This window comes from Monodelphis domestica, chromosome 6, assembly GCF_027887165.1.
Source record: "Monodelphis domestica isolate mMonDom1 chromosome 6, mMonDom1.pri, whole genome shotgun sequence".
In the NCBI taxonomy this organism is placed as follows: Eukaryota; Metazoa; Chordata; class Mammalia; order Didelphimorphia; family Didelphidae; genus Monodelphis; species Monodelphis domestica.
This window is the reverse complement of record NC_077232.1, coordinates 148961826-148987328: the sequence shown is the minus strand read 5'-3', so window position 1 is coordinate 148987328 and position 25503 is coordinate 148961826. Positions and strand designations below refer to the sequence as shown.

General features: G+C 33.4%; 1 protein-coding gene across 12 annotated transcripts in view; it reads right to left on the bottom strand.

The window, feature by feature from the left end:
• Positions 1-25503, bottom strand: part of ADGRL3 (adhesion G protein-coupled receptor L3) — a 982472-nt gene that overhangs the window by 648367 nt on the left and 308602 nt on the right. For all 12 annotated transcript variants that reach the window (XM_056802666.1, XM_056802677.1, XM_056802672.1 and 9 more), the window contains exon 3: positions 806-1060. In XM_056802666.1, the coding sequence (XP_056658644.1) occupies positions 806-860 (55 nt within the window). In that variant the 5' untranslated portion in view covers positions 861-1060. The remainder of the gene's footprint in view (positions 1-805; positions 1061-25503) is intronic.

Here is a 25503-nt window from a genome sequence, read left to right as displayed (position 1 = left end):
ATTTTTTCTATGTGATAATATACAAAATAATATTTTCAGAATGATATAGATTAATTTGATTTTTCAATCATAAGGCTGGGGATGATTTTTTAAATAACACCATCAATAAAGCTATAAACATATGCCTCGTTCTATTGTAGAGGTAACTCATAGTCCTCAGTGGCTATGTTTGTTAAGCTTGAACACTCTCAGATCCTCCCAACTAAAAAAGACTTCCAATTTAGGATAAGCAATGTCTGTCATCATCAAACTAACCTAGACAGCTATCTCTGGTTTCCCACAAGGATTTTTTTGGACCATAGCAACTATGAAAGACCATCAGACAAGTTATTAAAAGGATATAATTTGCCTTAGTGGAAAGATCATTGAATATTAACTAACACAAATCACTGAAGTAAATATAATAAAATGTAAAACTGTGATCTTATGCAAGATAAATGTAAAAATAATCAATCATGTTTTAAATTGCCTCAAATAATGCAATCAATATAGCACATGTTGTTTTTTTCCCCCAGAAGTATACTTCTGAATGAATAGTATACATATATTCACAAGATGAATATAACTATACCTATATTATGGGAACATATATTTCAATGTACATTTCAGAAAATATATTTTGAAATCATATTGTGTTTGCAATTTAAGAATAGAAATACTTGGCCCTGATTCAAGCCTACCTAGAATTAATGTATAGTAGATGTCATTCTGCTGAATCCTAGTCCGCTGACTCGGAAAAGAGAATCTTACATGACTAAGTGAGCAGAAGATATCCATCTCATAAATATCTCCATTATGGCCTTACCATGAACAATTGGTGCAAAGAGCGTCATGAAGAATAGCAGCTGTGATGACCACATGGCTGTGTACCGTGACTTGAAGGTTGCTCAGCAATGAGTGCTTCAAAAGTGAAATGAAATAAGTGTCCTTCTATTCCTTCTTCTGTACTCCAAGAAGTAGATGGCTCTACTTTAAGGGAGGGGAACAAAATAAAAAAGAAAAAAACAACCTCCCTTAAAAATGTTTAAAAATAAAAACACAAATATCCAGAGTCCAAGACCTATAATGAAAAAAGAAACCATAAAAATGGTCAGAAGCAAATAAAGGTGAGTACACTTATAGCAAGATTTCATAATTAGACAATTCCTTGATTCCTGCCCTAAGTTCTCAGAGAAATTTAATATTCCAAATCAATATTATAAACATATCATTTCATATAATATGAAGCTAAGTGGTAGTAGATAGGTGGGGCATGTGAACCTGGAGACAGATTTATCCAAATTCAATTCCAGTTTCACATGTTTACTTATCCTGGGCACTTAATCCTGGCCGCTTAACATCTTTCACTCTCAGGTTCCTTATCTATAAAATTGCTCCCACATCATTGGGTTTGGGGGAATATCAAATGAGATAATATATCTAAAGCATTTTGTAAATTTTTAAAGTACTATAGAAATGATAGCTATTATTAACAGCACATTTATAATTTATATATACATTAAAATTAAATGCCAAAACTACATAAACTCCCTGGTTATTACAGTTGGAAATATCCCCAAGGCAATTTACTATGAGAAAGAACAAGTCATTGTAATAATAAAAATATATATGAAAAAAGCCAAGTCTCTTACATTTCTCACCTTCACTCTTCCTACTTTACGAACTGAGAGAATGAAGGGGAAAAAGGAATAGATTCTGGTGCTATTTTATTTTCACCATTTTGACTTCTATGCACTCCTTCAGATGGAAATAAAAGGTTTTTACTTATACATACCTTGGAATTTTTCTATATAAAGATAATCTAAGTTGTATATTCATTAAAAAGGAACATTTTTGTGACTATGTTTATATAATCAACCTTCCAAAACTTTCACAAAAAATCAAAATAACAATGAGTTTCCAGGTGGAGTTCAAACAACAACAAAAAAATTATCTGCTCCTTGAGTCATTCAGTTCCTAGCATTCATTTTTTAAAACTGGACATATAGCACAGTTCCTTTAGCTATATGCACCTAGCTCTTCATGAAGCAATATAAATATTCTTCAATTTGCATTTGCAAAAAAATAAAAATTTCTTATTCAGAATTATGGAATATAGCCTAGTATATTGCCATACTTCAATATTCATACTTCATACTTCATACTTCATCATACTTCAATCACCTAAAATCAAGGAATATGATTTTACTAACACTGGGCTTATGTCTAAAATACTTTTCCCTTTCTATAATCTTGCAGGTAACTGTTGAGAATTATAAGTGTATTATACTATATTATATATATATTATATATTATATATGTATTATATTATATGTGACAAAGTACTAGGAAGGAGATTATAGTAATGTATCATAATGATCTACTATTACTAGGTGTGATTTAAACTATGAATACAGAACTGGCTCAATATTAGAAAAATTATTAACATAATTGAACATATCAATAACAAAACTAATAAAAATCATGTGATTTTATCAATACAGAAAATCTTTGACAAAATACAACACCAATTCTTAGTAAATACACTAGCAAGACATAGGAATCAATGGAGCCCTTCTTAAAAATGACTAGTGTCTATGTTAAACTAAGAGTAAGTATTATCTTTAACAGGGATACATCTGAAGCCTTCCCAATAAGATCAGAAGCGAAGCAAAGATGTTCTTCATTACCACTGTTACATAATATTGTACTAGAAATGCTAGTTATAGCAATAAGAAATTAAAAAGAAATTTAAGGAATTAGGATAGTCAATGAGGAAACAAAACTCCCTCTCTTTGCAGAAGACATCATAGTATACTTATAGAACTCTAGAGAATCAACCACCATGCAAGTTAAAACAATGACCAAATTCAACAAATTTTCAGGTTATCAAATAAAGCCACATGAAGTATTAGCATGTCTCTATACTACCAACAAGATCTAGCAGCAAGAGATAGAAAGAGATATCCCATTTAAAATAATGTTAGACAATATGAAATACTTGGGTGTCTAGCTGCCAAGACAAACCCAGAATCTATATAAACAGAATTACAAAACACTTTTTGACATATAGATATTTAAACAATTGAAGAAATACTAGTTACTCATGGGCAGACCAAGCCTACATAATAATAATAAAAATACCAATTCTACCTAATTTACTTATGCAATACGATATCAATAAAACTATTAAAGAATTATTTTAGAGAGCTAGGAAAAATTAATAACAAAATCTGGAAGAACAAAAGGTCAAGAATATCAAGGTTTTTTTTAATGTATTGGAAGATGTCTAGCAATTTCAGATTTCAAACTATATTAAAAAAGTCAAAATTGAAACAATCTGCTACTGGCTAAGAAATAGAATGGTTGATCATTAGAATAGATTAGGTGCACAATACATAATAGTAACTAACCATAGTCTAGAGTTTAATAAACTCAGAGATCTAAGCTTCTGCTGTATTTTATATCTTATGCTACAGATATATATGTATAGATATAGATATAGATATATATATATACACATACCTTATATGTGAGGTATCTATATCTTATAAAATTTCTGGGAAAAATGAAAAGTAATTTAGAAGAAACTAGGCATAGACCAGTATTTCACACCATAAACCAAGATAAGTCAAAATGGATAAACAATTTAGATACAAAAGCTTAAATCATAATTAGAAAATCATGGAAACTATACCTGTCACATTTATGGAAAAGAAAATAGTTTATGATCAAACAAGAGATATAGAGGATCACAATACTTCGGTTACATAAAATTAAAAGGGTTTTCACAAACAAAACTAATGCATCCACAATTAGAAATATAACATGAAACTGGAAGGAAATTAAAGCATGTTACTCAGATTAAGACCTCTTTTTCAAGTATCTAGGGAACTGAATGAACGATATAAAGAATAAGAGACATTTTTTAGTTGAAAGATGGTCAGATATATGAAAAGATAGTTTTCAGAAGAAGAAATCAAAGTTATCAATAGTCACATAAAATAGTCTAAATTCCTACTGATTAGAGAAATCACTATTACTTTAATTAAATTAAATAGAATTAAAGCAAATCAAGATATGATACAATCTTATGCCTATAAGACTGAATAACATGACAGAAAAAGGAAAATGACAAATACTGGGAGGCATGTAGAAAAACCAGGCAACTTATATACTGATAGACTGAGTTGTAAGCTGATCTAACCATTCTGGAGAGCAATTTGGAAGTATGTCCAAAAGGCTCTAAAATTGTGCATAATCTTTGACTCAGAAATACCACTACTAGGTCTGAAACTCAAAGAGATCAAAGAAAAAAAGAATAGAATGTATTCTTACAAATACAATCATAAGCACTCATTTTATAGTGTCAAAGAATTGAAAATCAAGGAGATATTCATCAAGTTGGAAATGACTAAACACATTGTGGCAGGTGATTATGATTAATATCATGCTCTAAGAAATGATTAGCAGAACAATTTAAGAAGAAAAAACTGAGACTAATATGAACTGATATAAAGTGAAGCAAGTAGAACATTGTTCACAGTAAGAGCAATATTTTAAGTATGAACAACTGTGAAGAACATGGTTACTCAGACTGAGACAAAAATCCAAGAGAATGCAAAAGGGCCCATGTTGAAAAACGCTCTCTCCAGAGAAAGAACTTGATGAGCTCTAAATGAAGGTTGAACCATAATAATAAAAAAAAAACTTCATTATATTTATTGTTTCTCTTGCAACATGGTTAGTATATTCTTTCTGACTTCACGTATATAATTAATATCAGATTGCTTGCCTTCCAGGAGAAAGATACTTAGTATCTAAGTTCATTTATAGTTAAAAAATAAGCACAATGAGATTCTTTATTTCTGTATCTTTGTGCCAAATGCATGGCCAAAGGCCAGGCTATTTTGGAAGAAACTATGTGAATCTAGTAGGCCAATTAATCTAAATAGTCTAATGAAATAGAAAGAAAAATCTAAGATAATAAACTACTTCCAGAAGTGATATGTATTTGGAATACTCCAAATACCCCAAAAATACTACTTTAAAAAAATCCCTTAAATACAAAATCTATATATTAAGATGAGCATTAGGTCTAAAAAGTTTTCCAAAATATTTTTCATTCAGTATTGTTAAAAGTTATTTTAAATAATGATCATTTACAAATGGCAGAAAGTCCCAGATTCTGCTTGTGACTCCAATAGCAAAATATATGTTGGTCAGTTACTCATTGCAGAGCAGTGCAGTGGCATTACTTGGGTAATTGGAAGGTATACATTCCCTTTGGTGGGGATATATTTGGAATACACCATGGTATAATGGAAAGAGAAGTGGCTCTAATTAGAAGTTCTGGATTTATATCGAATTTATTATGCCACTGAGGTATGTGTATGGCCTTCTTTCCTTATCTGTAAAATTATTGAATTCAGTGAGATAGCCTCTCAGTTCTATTCTAATTCTAAATTTTTGATCCTATGACTGTGAAAAAAGTATCCAATTCAATGGTTATTACTCACTATTGATGATTTAAGAATGAATATATATGTGCATAGACAAAGTTGAAAATATTCTCAAGGAATTATGAAGCCCCAGGCAGAAGACTGAACTCCTTGATATTAAAATGTTCCTCCCATCACCACTTCCAATGAAATGTAGTATAACTGAACCTACTAACAAGAATATATATTTCTTTTATGCATGTTTCATAAACTCTCATAAACTTGAGTTTTCTTTACTACGACAATAGAATATCAGTAAATTTTACTTGAGAGAGTAAACATGTCTTTAAAGAAAGTGACAGAGATTTGATTGATTTAGGGTAATGAATGTCTACCCTCTGCAGAGATAGGCAGTATAGCCATAGTATAGCATATGGTGAGCCTACCTCAGAGCCAGGGATATCTGGGTTCATGTCCAGACTATTACACAAAATAGTGGAGGGGTCCTGGGCAAGTCACAACTCCTTAATACTCTAGGAAATTTTCTGAGAGAATATGTTGCAAAGAAGGTGACGACTGGCATTAGTAAGAGGGAGTTTTCCTCAACCAGGAATTCATGATGTAAAACAAATATCCCCTTTTCTCTAAAGAAGAATGAAGAGCATGAAACATAAAAGTTAAACCCAATTTATAATCCAATTTTAAAATAAATCCTAGCTAGCTTCAATTAATTCCAATTCATTAGGCTCAATTGATTTCCACAGTACTGCAAGAACATATGGAGGCAGTAGCTGAATGACTGGACCAGTCTTTAAATTCTCCAAATTGTTACCTTCACTAAATCCATATTCTAATGTCTCAGGATAGTGTATAGACTAATTATGAGACCTCAAAAGCTATAAGAGAACAGAGAAAGCAATCTACTGATTCTACCAAGATGAATTGAGGCTGGATCTATAAAATGGAAAATAGAGGTTGCAAGGAATGATGGACAGGGGCTCGAGATCAGAATCTTCCTGAGCCTAGTTGGGTCAGAATTCCTAGAGGCAGTTGATTAACTGTCACTCTGGAGCTGAGAGAGAAAGGACAGAGGTGTATGTGTGAATCATCTTGAAATCCATTCATCAAGATACTGGTCTTTTTAATATCTACTGGCTATGGTGTGGAGCCATTCTTCACTCTTCTGATGGACAGTGACCAAGAGTGGAATATCTACTTGGAAGAGACCATTTGTGGACATTACACATGGCATTATTGTTTCTGACTCACCAAGGACTCTTTGTGAGATACTGATCCCCTGTTGGTCTTGGCTTTAGATAACTTAAGTTTTAGTCTAGTGTAAGTCAGATATTGTTTATTAGTGAATAAAATAATTCAGATTTCACCCTTTCCTATTTCCCTTTCCTTCATCCCTTCTATGTTAAATAAATTCAATATTTATATGTTTTTCCCTCTGCATTACTTTCCTTCCCACTATCCAAATTATATATACTTTTAACAGATCCAATAAGATATCACATGTTTGTCCCACTAACTCTAGCCTAGGTGAAGATAAGGTCATCAGTAGTAGTTAGAACACTAGGTGATTTTTATCCTGCCTAGGGATGGCAGTTCTTTAATATTATAAATTAATAAATGAAAGAGTGGATGAATAAAAACCATACAGTAAATAATTATTTTACCTTTTTCAAATTGTGAATATTTAAACTCAAAATTGAAATAATTCTTGGTTCAAGATGCATATATTTCAATCAGGGAACAACCCATAAGAAGAGGAGAATGGTGGTATGGAAAGTGTCAAATCAAAGCAATTAGGAGTAGAGCCAAAGAAAATCAGTAAGAAAAGGCATGCATTTTCTGGAAGCAATTAAGGTGGGAAAGGGTTGGCAGGTGTATGAATTGTGAACATGGGAAGAAGATGGCATGACAAGTTGCCAGAGCTGGTTAGTTGTAATGAGCTCTCAACAATCAGTACTGGCATAGATCAGGAACAGTTTACTGTGCAGTACAGCAGATATGTATCCACATATGAAATCACATCTTAATGAAGTAATGAAATGTCTAAAAGTTCTATCATTTGACATACCCTCAGAATCTTTTTTATGAATCCCTAATTTTGCTCTACAGGTCACATACCAAAAAAGGGAAAAATAATTCTAAATAACTTTTTAGAATGTATTCTTACTACTCTAATGCCAACTACAAGGTAGAAGTTTACTTTTAAACATTTCTTTAAAATACATATAATAGAGGGATACTTCTGGGTAAAAATGGCAGCAGTCTAGAAGCAGGACTCTTCCTCTCCTCATCACCTACCTACACAAACTACCTCAAAAATTAAAAAAAAACAATAACAAATCCATATGAATGAAGGGACTCTACAGTAGGGCACAGCATTGAAGATATATGGGATATGGGCATTTCGACCCCATAAGGGAGTGAAAAAGCTTCCACCAAAATGTGAGCTGATCCACCCTCCCCCACCCCATCTATGGATCCAGAGTCAGAGGCAGTGTGCACTAGAATCAGTGAGTGAAAGGGACCTCTGGAGTGAGTGAGGGGCACCTCTGAGTCCTTGGCAGCTGACCAAAACCCCCAAAGACCTACCCCTGGGAGCAGCTAAACCTGAGGCCCCAGCAGGCTGAGAAGTGCAGACTGTGGGTGCCAGCATGGAGATAGAACAGAGAGGGGCAGCAAATAGCAGAAGCTGCAGGGACTCCAGAGCTGGCTGCAGCCACAATCCTTGCTCCTTAGCCCCATACACAGAGAGCCCACCCATCTCACTCAGATTTCTCACTGGAAAGGGAAAGAAAAATTCACCACAGTAATGGCAAAGATTGCCCAGGAACAACAAATTCCCAACACCAAGAAAAACAAGAATAAAGTGTTGACCCTGGATAATTTTTACAGAGGAAAAACTCAGGCTACAGAGGAAATAGAAGGGGAAATACAAATAATTGCACCAAAACCTTCCCCAAAATGGAAATTGTCCACAAACTCTTAAAGAACTTAAATTGGAGTTTATCAAAAAGATGGAAGCCTTCTGGCAAAAAAAAGTGGGAAATAGTTAAAAAAAGAAAATAACAGTTTAAAGGACAAGAACTCCTAATTGGAGAAATAGCTAGAAGCCACAACAAGCAGGATAGACCAAACCAAAAAGGAAAACCAGTCCTTAAAGACCAGAATTAGACAATTGGAAGCCAATGATTTTGGAAAACAGCAAAATTTAATAAAACAAAGTCAAAAGAATGACAAAATAGAAAAAAAAAACAATAAAATATCTCACTGACAAGATGATGGATCAGGAAAATGGAGCACAAAGAGACAATTTGAGAATTGTTGGTCTACCTGAAAACCCAGAAATAAATAGAAATCTTGACATCGTACTACAAGAAATTATCCAAGAAAACTGCTCTAATATTCTTGAAAAAGGGGACAAAATAGACATTGAAAGAGTTCATAGATTACCCTCTACACTAAATACCCAAAAGACAATTCCCAAGAATGCAATTGCCAAATTCAAGAGCTTCCACGCTAAAGAGAAAATTTTACAAAAAGGCAAAAAGAGACAATTCAGATATCAAGGAGCACAAATCAGGATTACACAAGATCTGGCAGCTTCCTCACTAAAGGATTGCAAGGCTTGGAATATGGTGTTCAGAAAGGAAAGAGAATTGAGTCTTCAACCAAGGATCATGCATTCAACAAAACTGACTATATACTTCCAAGGGAAGGTTTGGGCATTCAACAAAAGAGAAGATTTCCAAGTATTTGTAAAGAAAAGACCAGAACTAAGTGGAAAGTTTGCTATCCAAACACAAAGATCAAGAGAAACATGAAAGGGTAAATAAGAAAGAGAAAGGAAAAGGGGAAAATGGTTTTTTATTCAAACTTTTTTCTTTAAGGGCTTCAATAAGATCAAATTATTTATATTAATACATGGGGGAAATGTTATTTGTTGCTCTCAAAAATTATATTCCCTATTATATTAATTAAAGGAATCATTCACAGGAAGAGATTGGGGTAATTAACGCTATAAGATAATATGCAAAAAAAAGGAAAAGGGTGGGGGAATTGAAGATGGCACCAAAAGATACTTGAAGAAATAAAATAAATAAGATAATCTTTATCACACAAAGATACACATGGGAATGGGAGGTGAAGGGTGCTCTTATAAGAAGGAGAGGAAGAGAGTGCTAATAGGTAATACTTAAACCTTACTCACAGTGAAATCAATTCTGAGAGCAAAGTGCATCTAGATCCATTGGGGTATTGAATTCTGTCTTACCCTTCAGGGAATGTAAGAAGAGAAAACTAAAGGGGTAGGGGCACAGGGAGTACAAAATGGGAGGGAAAGAGATGGGGGAGGGAATTTAACAGACCATGATAAAATAAGAAGGGAACAAATAGGGAGGAGGCAGAAAGGAAAGTTTATTAAAGGCAGAGATTAGGTGGACTGACTAAAAGCAAACCACTGGTTTAAAAGGGTATAGCAAAAGAAGAAAGGACAGAACTAGGAGAGGATATCAAAACGCTGGGGAAAACACAAGTGGCAATCATAACTTTGAATGGGAATGGGAAGAACTCACTCATAAAACAAAAACAAATAGGAGAGTGGATTAGAAATCAAAGTCTTACCATATGTTGTCTGCAAGAAACACACTTGAGTTGGGTAGACACTCACAAGGTTAGAATTAAAGGTTGGAGCAAAGGATGGGGGTAGAGGAGGGAGGGATAGAATATGATTCTTGTAACCAAGGAAAAATATTCTAAATTGCCTAAAAAAATAAAAAATAGGAAAAGGAAAAAATGAAATACATGCAATAAAATTATAGATATTCTTTAGAAAATTTCATTGTGAAGCTGCTTTAGAAATATTGGTAAAATGCTATCTTCATCCCTCCAAGGTTAGTAGTCTAAACAACTCAGAATTACTTTCATTAGCAAACCAAATACAGTATCACATAAGACACCTGTGCAAATTGCAATTTTTAATGACAGAGAATTCCATAGGTGATTGGCTTAAAGAAAAATAACAAACTTCACCAAATATTAACCTATTTATTTTCACTTAATCTTTCATCCTTTTTCAAAACAGGCAAAACAAATATTTATATCATACCAGTGCATCTAAATAATCCTAAATTATATGCTCACAGATCACATTTACATATGAGCCCAATCAATAGCAACCAAGGATAGATGACCAAGTGTTTTCTAAAATACATTAAATTAATAAGGTTGGAGATGATATTTCATCTACAAAATTTAATTATGCATGTATATATTATAGGAAAGTATTCAGCATCCATCACTCATAAGCACATTTGTAATATTTGCATGATTTACTGAATAACAGCTCACACTCCCACAATCTTCAGCTCATACCAGTGCTTTATAGTGCATGCCCTATAAAGGCTAGGTTATTTTCTCTCTCACACACATATACAGCCTTCAAAGAGATGATCTGCATAGTTCCCTCTGAAGTCAATGAGAACTCCATAACTTGATTAGTTTCAAGGAGGTGGGAAGCAAGATTAAAAATCAGCTGAGTGTACCATAACATCCTCATCACCATTCTATAGTATTTTAATGTAGCATCTTTCCTCTGTGATGTTCACAAGGATGGAAGCAAAACACTCTTTTAAAAGGTGTTTGAAGTATATAAATGTATCATTTTTACCATGCCAACTTTGATTTATGTTGGCAGAATATACTCAGGGGCATCTTTCTCCCATTCCCTCTATCATACATAGAGGGTATAGGAATGGAATGTACTATTTAATAATTTTACTCAATCTGAAATGTTTCAGCTTGCATAATAAGCCAAAATAGTACAATGAATGTGAGGAAAGAATGACCTTGTACATATTTCACTATTTATAATGTCATCTAGGATCTTTATTTTCTTATGCTAGTTCTACAGTAATGCTTAACTGGAGAATAAATTTAGTTACATGAATTATAGAAGAAAAGTGGCTATTAGGCATTATTTCAGTTCTTCATAAAATCATTCGATGATGTTTGCTACGTTCAGTAATTTTTAAAGGATCAAAGTCACTCCTCTTCACCAATTACTTTCAAGAAAGCCTGTAATCTCCAAACCAATTGGGTAATGGTTGGATACCTACCTTTTCACTGATATTTTCTTCAAAGTGACCTTAGGTTTGGAAACCAAAGAAGATAAGGTTGCTATACTGAATCACAGAAAAATTCATAATATTTTGATTTGATGCTGTGAAAACTAAGCAAGGATGAAGACCACACATAATTTTTCAAATGCTATTAAAAGAAATCACACAAGTTATGCCTCTAAGATATGGAAAATTTCAGAGAGATGAAAGAATTCTAAAACTAGGCAAAACCTCCCCCACAAATATATATATATATATATATATATATATATAAGACTCTGAAACTGACCTACAATTATATCACAATTCCTCAAATATCATCATACAACATAGTGCAATTAATATGACCTTTTCTTTTTAAAGAATTCATCTTAAAGTAAGATATAAAAGAAATCAATTCCAAAATGTATAACCCTGTTGGGAGCCTCCTACTCCTTTACAGCTCCTGTTATATATATATACTGCCTTCCTCCATTATAATATAAGATTTTTAGGAAAGCAGGTGTCTTTTTTTCAACTTGTATTTGTATCTCCATATTTTAGCATAATGCTACTTAAAGTTTGTTGACTGACTTCCACACCATACAAACCTGAAACTCTCCAAAAACATCACTTTAAATAATTCACATTAATTTTAAGTCTCTCTGTGTTTTAAGCAATAGAAGGGGGGAAGAGAACGGATACAGAGGAAAGTAGGCTTAATGAGACAAGAATGTGAGTGGTGCATAACAAATGCAAGAAAACATTACCAAGGGCAATATCTAATCTAGCATAATAACTTTTAGGAAAATGTCTCCATTCCTTGAAACATATCCCTACACCTCTGCCCATCAGTCTAATGCAAACACTAACTCCCTCTTCTCTCTGGGGTAATGCAGGGGACTCACAAGGAGGTTAAAGGTGCAGTTGGACATGTGAGTTCCAAAAGGTTGGCCAATGCTGCTCTAGACCAATAATGAGTTATTTACCATCATTAATATTTTTAACATAGTGAAGTTTTAAGTGAAGTTTAAGCTAAAATAATCAATCAATTTGGAAAATATATTTTTGATATTCAGCCAAATAATTCAAGTTATAGAGAAGAATGTGTGTTAACTTTCATTTGATAACATCCTTAACAAAAATAAGTATTTTTAATTATTCAAGGATAAACCATTTTGAAATTATAAATTTTCTAGTATTGATGCTAGTTTTGTAAATATATACCCAAAGTATAAAAACTACAGTGCATACACCTCTAAAAAAGTTTCATCATTGAACATTTTTAATGTTTAATCTATTTCTTTATATTGACATGCATTTGTTCTAAGGTCTACAAAAAAGCAAGAAACAATCTTATATAGGATCATAGAACTCAGAGCTAGATTTTTAAAGATAATTTTTTGCATATAAGAAAACTAAGGCACAGAGAAGATAAACTGCCAGTATCACCTAGAACCCAAGTACTTATTCTACTATAATCTACTATTTCCAAGCATCTGTAAATTCAAAGATTAAGACTTTCAGGTGCATTTCAACCCTTTAGCGGATCCTGATCTTTTCCTTTGTGAGCCCTCTGCAGGGAATTAAAAGCTTTATGGGACTTAATGTTAAAATGTTAGACTGAATGCTAGTAGACTAAGTCCCAACTATCTTTATGTAGAACTATTCCATCTACTAGTACATCCTCATGATTAATTCATCTCCATGACTATGTTTTACTTTCATATTATATAAGGATAGACCACAATGAATCTAAATCTAAAATTGGTTTGGGCAATTCCCTGTGGCAAATTATTAGGAAGGTGTGAATAAAAGTTGAACAGGATAGGCAAGAATGAAAGGGCTGATATCTTCACTGTTCGATAGAAATCCCAAACTGATTAGGCCATATGTGGATGACAAATATAGTGAGTCCTACTTTTATAATATAGGTTAGCTTCAAGTTAAGCAGTTTGCAATTGAACATCAGCATTAGACACTTGGGATATTGATCTTTGACATTCTTTCTTCAGTAAAGGGTAGAAAAGTTTTAAGTTGCTAGGAAGAAATATGGCAGAAATGGATTCCTTGTGTGTGTCCCAAGGTGATTGTAAAATGAATATCAGGTTGCCTTTTACACAGCTATTTGATCTTAAATCACCTCACAACCTATCTTATTTGGTTGGTTGTCTGTAGAGTTGGTGACTTGACCACATGGCAATATACTAGGCTATGTTCCATAATTCTGAATAAGAAAGTACTTAAGTGAACAAACAAACAAAATCTAAGAGGATTCTTGGTGAACAGGAAGAAAATCAATATAAATATACACATGAACATCTGCATAAGTAATTGAAAAAGCTGACAAAAAACCTGAATTTGTGAGAACAAAGTTATTCCAAAGAAAAATAACCACATGAATAATTTGTCCAACTGTAAGTGGAAAGTAGTACTCCTTCCAAAGTAAATAATGAGCCTAGATTAGTCTCATCTGGGCTATTCTAAAATATTTAAATGATTAAAAGTACCTTCTGATTTATAGAAGATACTTTACCAATTGTTTAAATGGATTAAAATACCTTTTTAAAGTAGAATTATGTGTGAATGACTTTCTTGTTTGATTATTTCAAGAGGAAATGGAAGATGAAAGCTGAAAATTCCTGGTATAGATGATAAAACTGGCACGAAAGCAAGATTTTGTATTCATCAGAGACTCTTAACTCCCCAAACTTCTTCTGGAATACTCATTACACAAAAAAGCAAAAAACAACTGAGAAATGATTGCCCTGACTTGCTATCAATTTTATATTTCAGAAAATGGAAGTGAGAGGTTATGGTGAAAGACTTACTTTGACCAACGCTGAAGAATTGTGGAGTAAAGTTGAAGAAACAGTAATAAATTGGTAAAGAGTAAGCAACATTGTTTTTTTTTAGAGTTAGTGAGGGCAAAGGAGGACATTTTTCAGAATAATTTTACATGTAACATTAGCTGGAAAATAAAGTAGATTTCAAAAGTCACAGAAAAGAGAAGCATGTTGATCCTATGGCTGGTTCTGAATCCTTACTACCCTCGAATTTTTTTTTTATAAGCAGCTACTTTAGAGAGGTAGCTAGATGGCTAAGTGGATAGAACACTATCAGGAAGAGTTGAGTTTAAATCCAGTCTCAGAATTTTACTAGCTATGTAACCTTGGACAAGTCATTTAGCCTCTCTTTGTCTTCATCCACTGAAGAAGAAAATTACAAAGCACTCCAGTAACCTTGCCAAGAGAACAAATATTAGTATTGGTACATTATGGTCTTTGGAGCCATAAAGAGTTGACATAATTGAATGAATTAACAAAAAGCAACTTTAGATGTGACTACACACGTTTAATGATTCAAAGAATATTTATTAGTTATCCACTATGTGTTTAGCTATTCTGTGATGTGTTGAGGATAGCAGGGGAAAATTTTTTAAAAATTCATATCCTTAGGGAATCTAAAACCTAAAGGAAAGATACAATATTTATTACAAGATCATTGGAGAAAAAGAAGACTAACAAAGAAGGGAATCAAGAAAGATTTCTCAGAAGAGATGACACCTACATTGGACCTTGAACATAATAGGATTCTAAGAGGCATAGGCAAGAAGGTAAAGTATATGAGGTATTTGGGACATCTTATTAAAAAACATTGAGGCATAAATTGAAATCCTGGGCTTGGGGAAAGCATATAGCCTGGTTTAATTGTGCAATGTGTGAAGAAGAAAAATATAAAATAAATCTGGGTAGTTAGATCGAAAGAGACTGGAGAAAATTTTGAATTTCATATCATGGAGTTTGAATTTTGTCCTAAAAGCAATATGTAGCCACTGAAGATTCTTAGGTAAAAGAGGTCAAATCTTTATTATCATTAGATTATTTTATTAACTACATAAAGGATGAATTAGAGACGAAACTGGATGTAAGAAGAAGAATAAAGAAGGAAAAAGAAGATTAACATCTCCGTGATACTTAGGAAAAGGTGAAGAAATAACAGGCAATGAGAAGGCTAATACCCCAACCCACACTTACAAAAACAAAACTAACGTAATTATAAGCTTAAAAGTTTTTAAAATGACAATTTTGCCACATAATAATTTAATTGAACTTAAAAGTCTAAATGACAAATGTTATCAATTGATGACTATAAAATATTCTAACATACTTTTCATGTGTTTTTTATTTCCCATTATCAGAATATGAATACCAATCATGTAGAAAAAAATAGTACTTTGGAATTATCTCATCCCAATAGAGGGCATTTAGATAAGTCTCAAATTAAACACATTCTTTAATAGGGAATTATGGAGCATTGATCCCTAAAAAACCTAAAGAGAATTACAGACTGCTACTGTCAAGAGAGAGTTTCTAAACATGGAGGATATGATATAATATTTCTTCTCTAACTTTTAGCAAAATGAGACTTTGTAATGAGATCCAAAGGAAATTTTTATGGTTTTAATGACAGAATTACCAAATATGAGAGTGAAAGAGTCCTCAGTAGACATATAGTCTAGGACATATAACAAAAGAATTCCCACTTTTACAAAGCTGTCAAATAGTTATGCAACCCAAGTTTGAGGTCCTCTCCCAATGAAGTCCATTCTTTGAGCATCTCTTAAGTGTTGAAGCTTTTCTTGACATCAAACATAATCTGGTCTCTTGACAAATTGGACCCACGTGTTCTTGGCTTCTGAAGCTGAAGAGCACAAATATAATCCTTCCTCAAGCCTATATATAGCCCAGGAAAATTTGTAGTCCCTGTACCACTGGTGTGCTTCTAGATTTGGTTCTTTAAGTGTCATCATTAAAGGAAGCAAATCCTGTGAGCCCTAGCATTCCCACCAATAACAACTACAACTGATGACGCGATTAACAAGCTAGTCTCAAGGAAGAAGCATGTATCCTGAGAAACACAGGATGTTACTTGCACCAAGTAAGTTAACTCATACTCACTACATACCCTCAAATTCTTCTGTAGACAACTCAGAAACTGTCTTTGACCATTAGTCCTACTTCTCGGTCAGCCACTCCTGCCAATAACTGGGGGAATACTCTTGTGGAGAAGTAGCAAACTGCCATTGATTGTCATGTAAATCCAAGTTGCATGAACAGGAGCAGCCCTTCTATTACCTCCAACCCTCAAGAATACTAGTCCTATTTCTGGACTCTGTGTCCAGGAAAACACCCTTGTAGAGATATTATCAGATATCCTCTATAAGTTCTGTATGCCCTGTCTTCTCATTAGTTACAACTACTAAAGATGCAGAGAAGGAAAAAGCTTGTCTCCTAAGACATAAGCACTGCCAAATGATTCAACATCAAAAACCAATGTGGTTTTATTAATGGAGATGATATGGAAGATGTACGATCATCTGCTCTGCCACTGCTCCCTAAATAGCATAAAGCCTTATTGTCTGATTCAAAGATGAATCATTCATCCAAATTCTTGAAGACAGTTATCATAATGGTGTTTTCTTCTCTAAGTTAGGAATTCCTGGTTCCTTTAATCAGGTTTCATAACACATGGACTTGAGATTCTTCGCCATCCTGTTTACCCTTCTCTGTAAACTCTATAGTTTTCAACATCAAAATACAGGGTCAAAAGGGAGCATATTCTAAATGAAGTCTGAGAAAGGCAGAGAACATTGGGATTATGACACTTCCTTCAATTCCTAGAAGCTCTTTCCCATTTAGTAGAACCTATGATTGCACTGGCATTTTTAGCTACCATATCACATGCTGACATACTGAGCATACAAATAATTAAAATCACCCAGTCTCTTCCACAACATGTCACATAATCATTTTTATGCTGTTAAAGTTGCTATTGTGTACCCAAGTACAAGATTTTACATGTTAACAACTCTAAAAGGACAAATTAATATCATCACAAAGTTTATAATAACTCTAAGTTATAACTTTGAGAATTTTGTGCAGAACTCTATATTTTGAAATCCTTAATGGATTTCATTTTATCATATTAAGTTCAATATTCTAGCCTGACTGGATGTTTTTAGAGTCCTGACTCTGTTAACCATTGTGTTGGCTCTTTCCCAGCTCTGAGTCATTTGCAAGTTCTATGAGCATTCTCTCTCTGCTTTATTCAAGACATTGATACAAATGTTAAATAAATAGGACAGACCCCTATGGTACTCCACTGGAGACCACTTTTTTGTATTAACTTTCAATCGCTAACGCTACTTAAGAATCTGGCCATCCAGTCAGTTCTAAATTCATTCAATGTTATTTCCATCTCTTCCACATATCTCTATCTTCTCCAGAAGAATATCATGAGATCCAAGATAAAGAATATCTATGGCATTTCCTTCATCTACTAGTTTATAAATTCTGTCAAAAAGAAGAAATAAATGGAAATATTAGCACATATGACTTGTTTTTGATGAAACTATGCTGACTTTTTGTGCCTAATCCCCTTTCAACATAGTTATCAGCCATGTTTTAGAAATTCTGTTCTAGAAGTCTCCTAGGAAACAGAGGCAAACTCACTGAGATTTTGCAGACTTCACATGTTTGAAAATCAGGACAATATTTGTCCTCCAGTCTTGTGGTATAGTACTCTTGTCTGCCATGTTTCCATTATTAACAATGGCTCAGTCAAAGCCAGCTCTCTCAGGACCTGAAATATAGTTCAGTAAGGCCAAATGACTAGAATTGAGAAAAAGCAGCTAGGTGCTCTCTTATTATCTATTTACTTATCTCTGCAACAAATTTTCTACTAATCATTTTTATCCTGTCACTTCTAGGGCAAAGATCTTTCTCCTTTGCAGAGTAAACTGAATCAAACTAAGAAATGGATAGTTCTGCCTTTTCTCTTTTGTCAGTTATCATCATTCTACTGACTCTTAGCATAGGTTCTTCTTCGATTCTTCTTTCCCCCCATTATCACTCTGAAAAACAATAAAGTCCATTTTGTTGGCTTCATATTCCCTTGCTAATCTCTACTTATTCTGAGCTTTAGTATTCCAGAAACTGCTTCTGCAGGTTTTTTTTTTCTTTTAAACTCTTACCTTATGTCTTGGAGTCAATACAGTGATTCCAAAGCAGAAGAGTAATAAGGGTTAGACAATGGGGGTCAAGTGACTTGCCCAGGGTCACACAGCTGAAAAGTGTCTGAGGCCAGATTTGAACCTAGGACCTCCCATCTCTAGGCCTGGCTCTCAATTCACTGAGCTACCCAGCTGCCCTCTGCAGGATTTTATAATAATTCTTTGTTCCTCTGCCTTTCTTTTATATTGTATAAAGTTTAAAAACTCTATAACAACTCACTATCACTATAAACTTTAAAATAACCAGAAGACACAGCTTTGGGAAATTCATGCAGGACTCTATATTTTGTTTTCACTTTTCCATTAGACATTTGCAAATGTATCCGGAATATAATTAATTCTTATGTCAATTATATATTCATACATAAATTACACATGTTAATTAAAATAGTATGTTTATATATTTAGACCATCATATGATTCTTATATATAACCATTTGTTTGTCAAAATATAGTTATATATAAATATATATATAATTAAATAATTGTAAAATAACCATATATTTATGTAATATTTTGACTAGATTTTTGAAATATCACACATCCATATAATTTGTTTGATTGATGAACACTATATAACTATAAGTTAATACTATGAAGTCATATATTTTGTTATTCTAACTACTTATTACTTCACTAATAATTCAAAAGACTAATAAACCAATTCATGAAGGTATTATCTCTGCTACATTTATATTTGATTCTTCATTTATTACAATGACTAAATATTTCATCACCCCAAAGCCATCCTTCTGATTATATGCCTCACTAACTAAACACAGCTCTTGGGGTATCTGAAAGTATAGCAACATGCCTCACTTGCCCAGCCTGCAATCACTGTCAGGGTCATGTTCCATCAGCTTGGCCTTTCTGAATCCAGGCACCTTCATGTCAAGTCAAGTCAAGACATCAGGGTAATACTTTAGTGAAAGACTCTCATTTCTTACTAAGTCTAACACTGCATTTTTAGTGGAGGATAATTTTATGGTTATGACTTCTAACAGCACAGCATAACAAAATAAATGTTCTTTTAAATAAAACAGATGTCAAGCTCATATATTTTAAGAAAATCAATAAATATGTCATAATCCCTCATGTACAAAAATGTTTTTCAAATTCAATACATTACTAAATAAAACAAATTTTTAACATTTAGGAAAATCACCATCTAGTTATTCAATTAAGTCAAGAAGGAATAGCAAATAGATTGTCCAAATCAGTCATCAGAAATACTGACAAAGGGACAAGAGCTAAGATGCTAGAAAATATATAGTACTCAATGTAACAGGGCATGTGATTATTCAGAGTTGAAAGTGCTATCTATCTACATCTGCCTGTCCTATTCAGATAATTAGATTACTAAAGGAGAACTAGTAGAACATCCAATAAGTGGTCATCTATTCCTCATTAAAGACTGATATTGACAGGGTATCTGTCTCTTAAGATAGTCCATTATTCCACTTTTGGAGAACACTGATTATTAAGCTGGTTATTGTCTTTTTATTAAACCTAAATTGCATATCTATAACTTCATTCATTGTTCCTGGTTATTCCTATTGATGCCCATAAGAACAAGTCTAATCATTCTTTCCTACATGGTGCTTTGAATACTTGAAGGTAATTATGATCTCCTTTAAAAGTCTTCCCCTGGCTTCGTCTCTTCACACTTCAACTTATACTCCACTCAGCCACCATAATTTATCTTCCTAAAATGCAGGTCTAATCAAATCACACTCTTATTCAATAAACTCTAGTGGCTCCCTAGAACCATCAAAGACAAATATAAAATCATCTGTTCGGTTTTAAAATAATTCATAATATAGTTTCTTACTGGCTTTCCCAGCTTCTTATACCTTAGTGTTCTTAAATTTTTTGATCTAGTTACACTGTTCTCCTTACTCCACCTTACACATGACCCCCTCCCCCACATCTACCATTATCTTCATTGCCTGTGAGCATTTTCATTTTTCCACACCTGAAATATTCTTCCTCCTCATTAATGCCTCTAGACTACCCTGGCTTCCTTCAAGTCTTGGTTAAAGCCTTACTTACTGCAAAAAGTCATTCCTAGACTTTTTAACCTTAGTGTCTTCACATTTATCACATCTATATCACTTTTTTGTTGTTTAAAAAGTCACTTTGTAAAGTTGTTTTCATGTTACTTCTTTAGAGTGCAAACACCTTGACAAAATAGATTGACAGCATGGATAGTTTTAGAAGGTTTTTTTTTTCTTTCTTTCTATCCTTAGTGCTTGACAGAGTTCCTGGCATAAAACAGGTACTTAATAAATGCTAGCTGCCTAAGTCAGAACTAAATACCACCGTCCTTTCAATCAATTAATATATTACATGGTCAGCAGTACCTTCACCATCCTAGACATTTTTCTCTTACATATTTATACTTGTCAAAGAATTCTTAAAATATAATCTCCAGAAGTATTCCTAACATTATAGATGTGCTTTAATGATAACTTCAAACTAATGATCACTTTCCATATTCAGAAAGCATACCTTCTCTTCACTATTAGCACATTCTTTTTGGGGAGTTGGTATCATGTCTCAACATTGACTCATAAGATAGTTATCTTCTCCTAAAACCTTATCAAATTCATTGTTGCCTACTCAATTTTTTGGATCTAAATGTAGGACTTTAAAGTGATTTCTGTTAATTTTCATCTTATTAGATCCAACCTAATGTGCTAGCCTTCTACAATATTTTGGAATGTGGCTTTGCCATCCATTCTCTTTCAAATCTGTATTATAGGCAAAGCTAATAAATTGCCATTTTTCCCTTTTCAAAATAATTAATAAAATTTTCAAAAGCCCAAAGCCTCCCACCAATTTGACAATGATTCATTAATGACTTCTCTTTGACTCTGTTAATTAAACCATTTCCAAATCCACCTACATATGCCATTACATAAGCAAATCTCTTTATTTAGTCCCTAAGAAAAGCATTGGAGTTTTTTGCCAAATGCTTTAATGAAATTAAGGTTTTATATATCTCAGAATTTCCCCCATGTACATTACCCATCTGCTAACTTCTCTCCACAACCCTACATAAAGCACCTGAGATTAGTCTAGGACTGTGATGGTGAACCTATGGCACATATGACAGTGGGAGCACTCAGAGCCCTCTTTGTGGACATACATGCCATCACTCAGAACAGAGTTTGCCAGAGTTTGTTATTAGGAAGGCAAGAGGGACACAGGGCCAGACTGCTACCTCTCCCTCTTCATGTGCAGCTGAGGACATGCCTCATTATCTGCCCTCTAAAAGTTTCACCATCACTAGTTTACGGTGTTTTTTCTTGATAACATCAGATTAACTCTAAGTGATCATTGCTTAATTTTCTAAATGTGCACAAATCATCCATTTAATAATTTAGTCTAAAAAATTCTACCAGCAATCAAAGTCAATCTGACCTATATTTGGAAAACACCACTATATGTCTTGTGAAAGTTGAGATATTTAATTTTCTATTATCTTACAAAGCATGCCTCCTATTATTTACAATATTTCAAAGATCATTGAAAGTATTTCAGGGATCATTTCCCTATTCCTTAGTGGAAAATAAACACATTTAATTCAATGAGATGCTGAAATGTAATGTAAGGCAAATGGCAACATTCTTAAATCATATTTATTCACACAGAGTGAAAAAAAAAGAAGAAATAAATTAAAATAGAAAAAGGAATGTGAGGAAAAGGTGTGTATTTCATAAAAGTAGATGATAGATGTGATAGTAGGTTGATCTAAGCTTGGAAACATCAGTTTATATGGAAATATTTTCTTGATCATCAGAATATGTTTTTAAATGGATTAATGAGTAATAATTACTAAAACTTTAATACTTGCATTTGCAGAATCAACAAATTAAATCCTTTGACTATTTCTTTGAGTACAACATTGTTCTAGAAAAACCTGTTGTTTTACTGAATAAATCATTCCTTTGGTCCTGCTTTTCTTATGACAGTGGTGATTCACATGGACAATTCAGAAGCACCAATGTTCCAGAGTAACCAAAATTGGCAAATTGTGCAGAAAGATATATAGTGTCATTGTTTAGCACTTGGCTCCAGCCAGGAATAGAGCAAGGGAACACAGATTGACTGTGATAGAAAATCCATCAAATGCAACTGAGCTGACAGATTACTGTAAATGTGATATCTCATCCCTTTTTACCCAACATTTCACCTAAATGTGCTCTTGATTCCTTTTGCAGGGACAGCAGATAAAAATAATCAAAGCAAATAATTCTTTGAATTGAAAAATGAAATTTCAAATGCTTTGGAGAAAACATTCTCATTTTATTTCATTCAAAAGGGATTGTATTTCCTAAAATTTGCTTCTCTGAGTTATCCCTGACAAATTTAGCCTCCTGACAAGACAAATATCTCTTTTTATAGAGCAGGCCAATTATTAATTTTGTTGTTTGTTTGTTTGGGTTCTTGTTTGCACCCAGAGCAGCCTACTTTTGTGTCTGGCAATCAATTTCCTATTAAATTACTGATGTTTAAACACATTTTCACATTACCAGTTCCTTTAAAAAAGATTTCTTTATTTTTCACTTATATAAAAAGCAAAGCCACATATAAAACTTTTGCTTACATGTTTTAAAACCTTAAAACTGGTTTTGTGAATAATACATAATATACCAAAAGAAAGCTCTGATATATAATTGAGGGGGTTATTTCTCTTCCTCTAAAGATTAAAAAACATGGGAAGAAATTTCATCTTTATAGATTAAAGAGCAAGAAGGTCAATCAGAATTCTTGGTTATTATGATTTATTATGTTGAAGATAGAGACTATAGCTACATATTTCACAATTCAAATATGTCTTGTCCCCCAGTGTAAGTTCAGGGCACCACAGTTATTGAAGGCAATTGCTAAGCTAGATAGTATTTAAGAGGAAAAATAGTACGATAATGCTGACATTTTTGTGTCTTTTATATAAAATGTTTGGTTATGCAACTGGGAATACATAGCCTGGAGAAGAAATTAGGGTCTTAATAGCTAATGTTAAGGATTTGTAGGTTTGATACATGGAAAAAATATATTAAATCAATTCTATTAGACCCCAGATGGTAAAACTGAGTCATCCTTGTTAGGTAGCAAATTTTGGTTTGATTTGATGGAGAAAAGTTCTTAACAGAGGTAGTTGTTTAAACTAAGATAGAATAGACATGAAAATCCAAAGATTCTTGGAATATATGTATATAGATTTAGAACTGGGAGGATTTTATTTCCTTTTTAACATTTTTAATATTTTTCATATTAAATGTCAATATGATTTTGTTTCCTGCTATTTTTCTACCCATGTTCTTTCTTTCCACATTCTTCCTAAGGGTAAAATGGTAATATAATATTGATTGATAAAACAATAGGTAATATTGTATTTTAGAGATCATTAACTCCACTTTATAGAAGAGAACTGAGGCACAGTGAAGTTAAGTAACTGACCCAGAGTTGCATAGGTAATATTAGGAATATAATAGATTTGGGATTTTAATTAAAGGGTTTAGTGAGTAAGGACAGAATGAGAGAAGCTGCCAGGGGGTCTTAAGCCCAGTTTGGAACCTTGAGGAGAATTCCTGGTAGGGAATCCTGAGGTAGAAAGTGATGGTGACTAGCTGTACTTGGGACACACTCCTGAGTGTGCCTGACTTAGGAGGTGCTGGAAAACTTTGGCTCTTTAGGGTAACCTGAATTTTCAGAGTGACAGTTGGGAAAACAGAGAAAGTTTGGAGGTTTTGGAATTAGCTGAAGAACAATAGCAACAATGAAGGAGGAAGAAAACTGGGTTTTCACTCTGAGTGCTGCAGAGTGGGCCTAGGTTTGGGGCCTAGCAAGGCCAAGAAGCCTAATCCAGCTTCACTAGGCCGGAAGTGAACTGGCAGTTGGAACAGCTATCTGAAGAAATACAAGGAGGCATATATATATACATATATAGATAGATCTGGATAATTTTAGAACAGAATATTTAGAAACCATCCCACAGATTAGTGGTAGTCTAGGGAGAATAAGGAGGCTTTGGGGAAACCCAAGCAAGAAGCAGATTCATGAGAATCAGAGAAGAGTGGGAAAGTTTAGACTCTGTTGAGATTGGGGATTTATTCTATACCCTTTATCTATCCTTACCCTTACTTAAACCTTTTGCCTTATTAAAAGAGGTTTGTTTTTGTACCTTTTGCCTCCAAAGTTGTATAAATCAATCTTCCTTGATAAGGCCTAAATTGTTACATAGACCTCAGAACACAAGAACCTTTCACTTCAACAGATATCCAGCTGGCCCTTTACTATCAACAACAAATAAGGAGAGACTAAATAGATAGTGTGTCCAAAATATATTCTAACAGTTTGGCTAGATACCGCATCCAAAATATATCTAACAGTAACGAGCTATGAGAACCCAAGTTTTCCTAACTCCCAGTCCAGTGCCCTAACTGCTAGCTCCCTAAGGTCTTCAAAGCAGGAATTTGAACACTAAAATTCACAAAGTGTCTTCATCACAATACTGCTGAGGGAGACAATAGTCAATATTATTATGCCCATTTTTAAAATAAGGAAGCTGAAGTTCAGGGAGATTATTTATGATTTGTTCAACCTCATACCTAACATCAGGGCCACAATTTGAGTCCAGGTCTTTGTGACTCCAAATCAAGTAGTTAATCTATAAACATCAAAAACTGATAAAAGAGGTTTTCCTACAGTTTATGGTCTAATTTTGGACTCAGGATATAACTGATCTCTATAACATCTAGCAATTTCCCCAAAAATTAGTCATCAATGCATACTGATTTCAATTAAAGCATTTCCTCATTTTTCTCACTTTACATTCCTACCTAGCTTTCATATACAAAGTTTAAAAAAACAGAAGCATCTTTCAGTT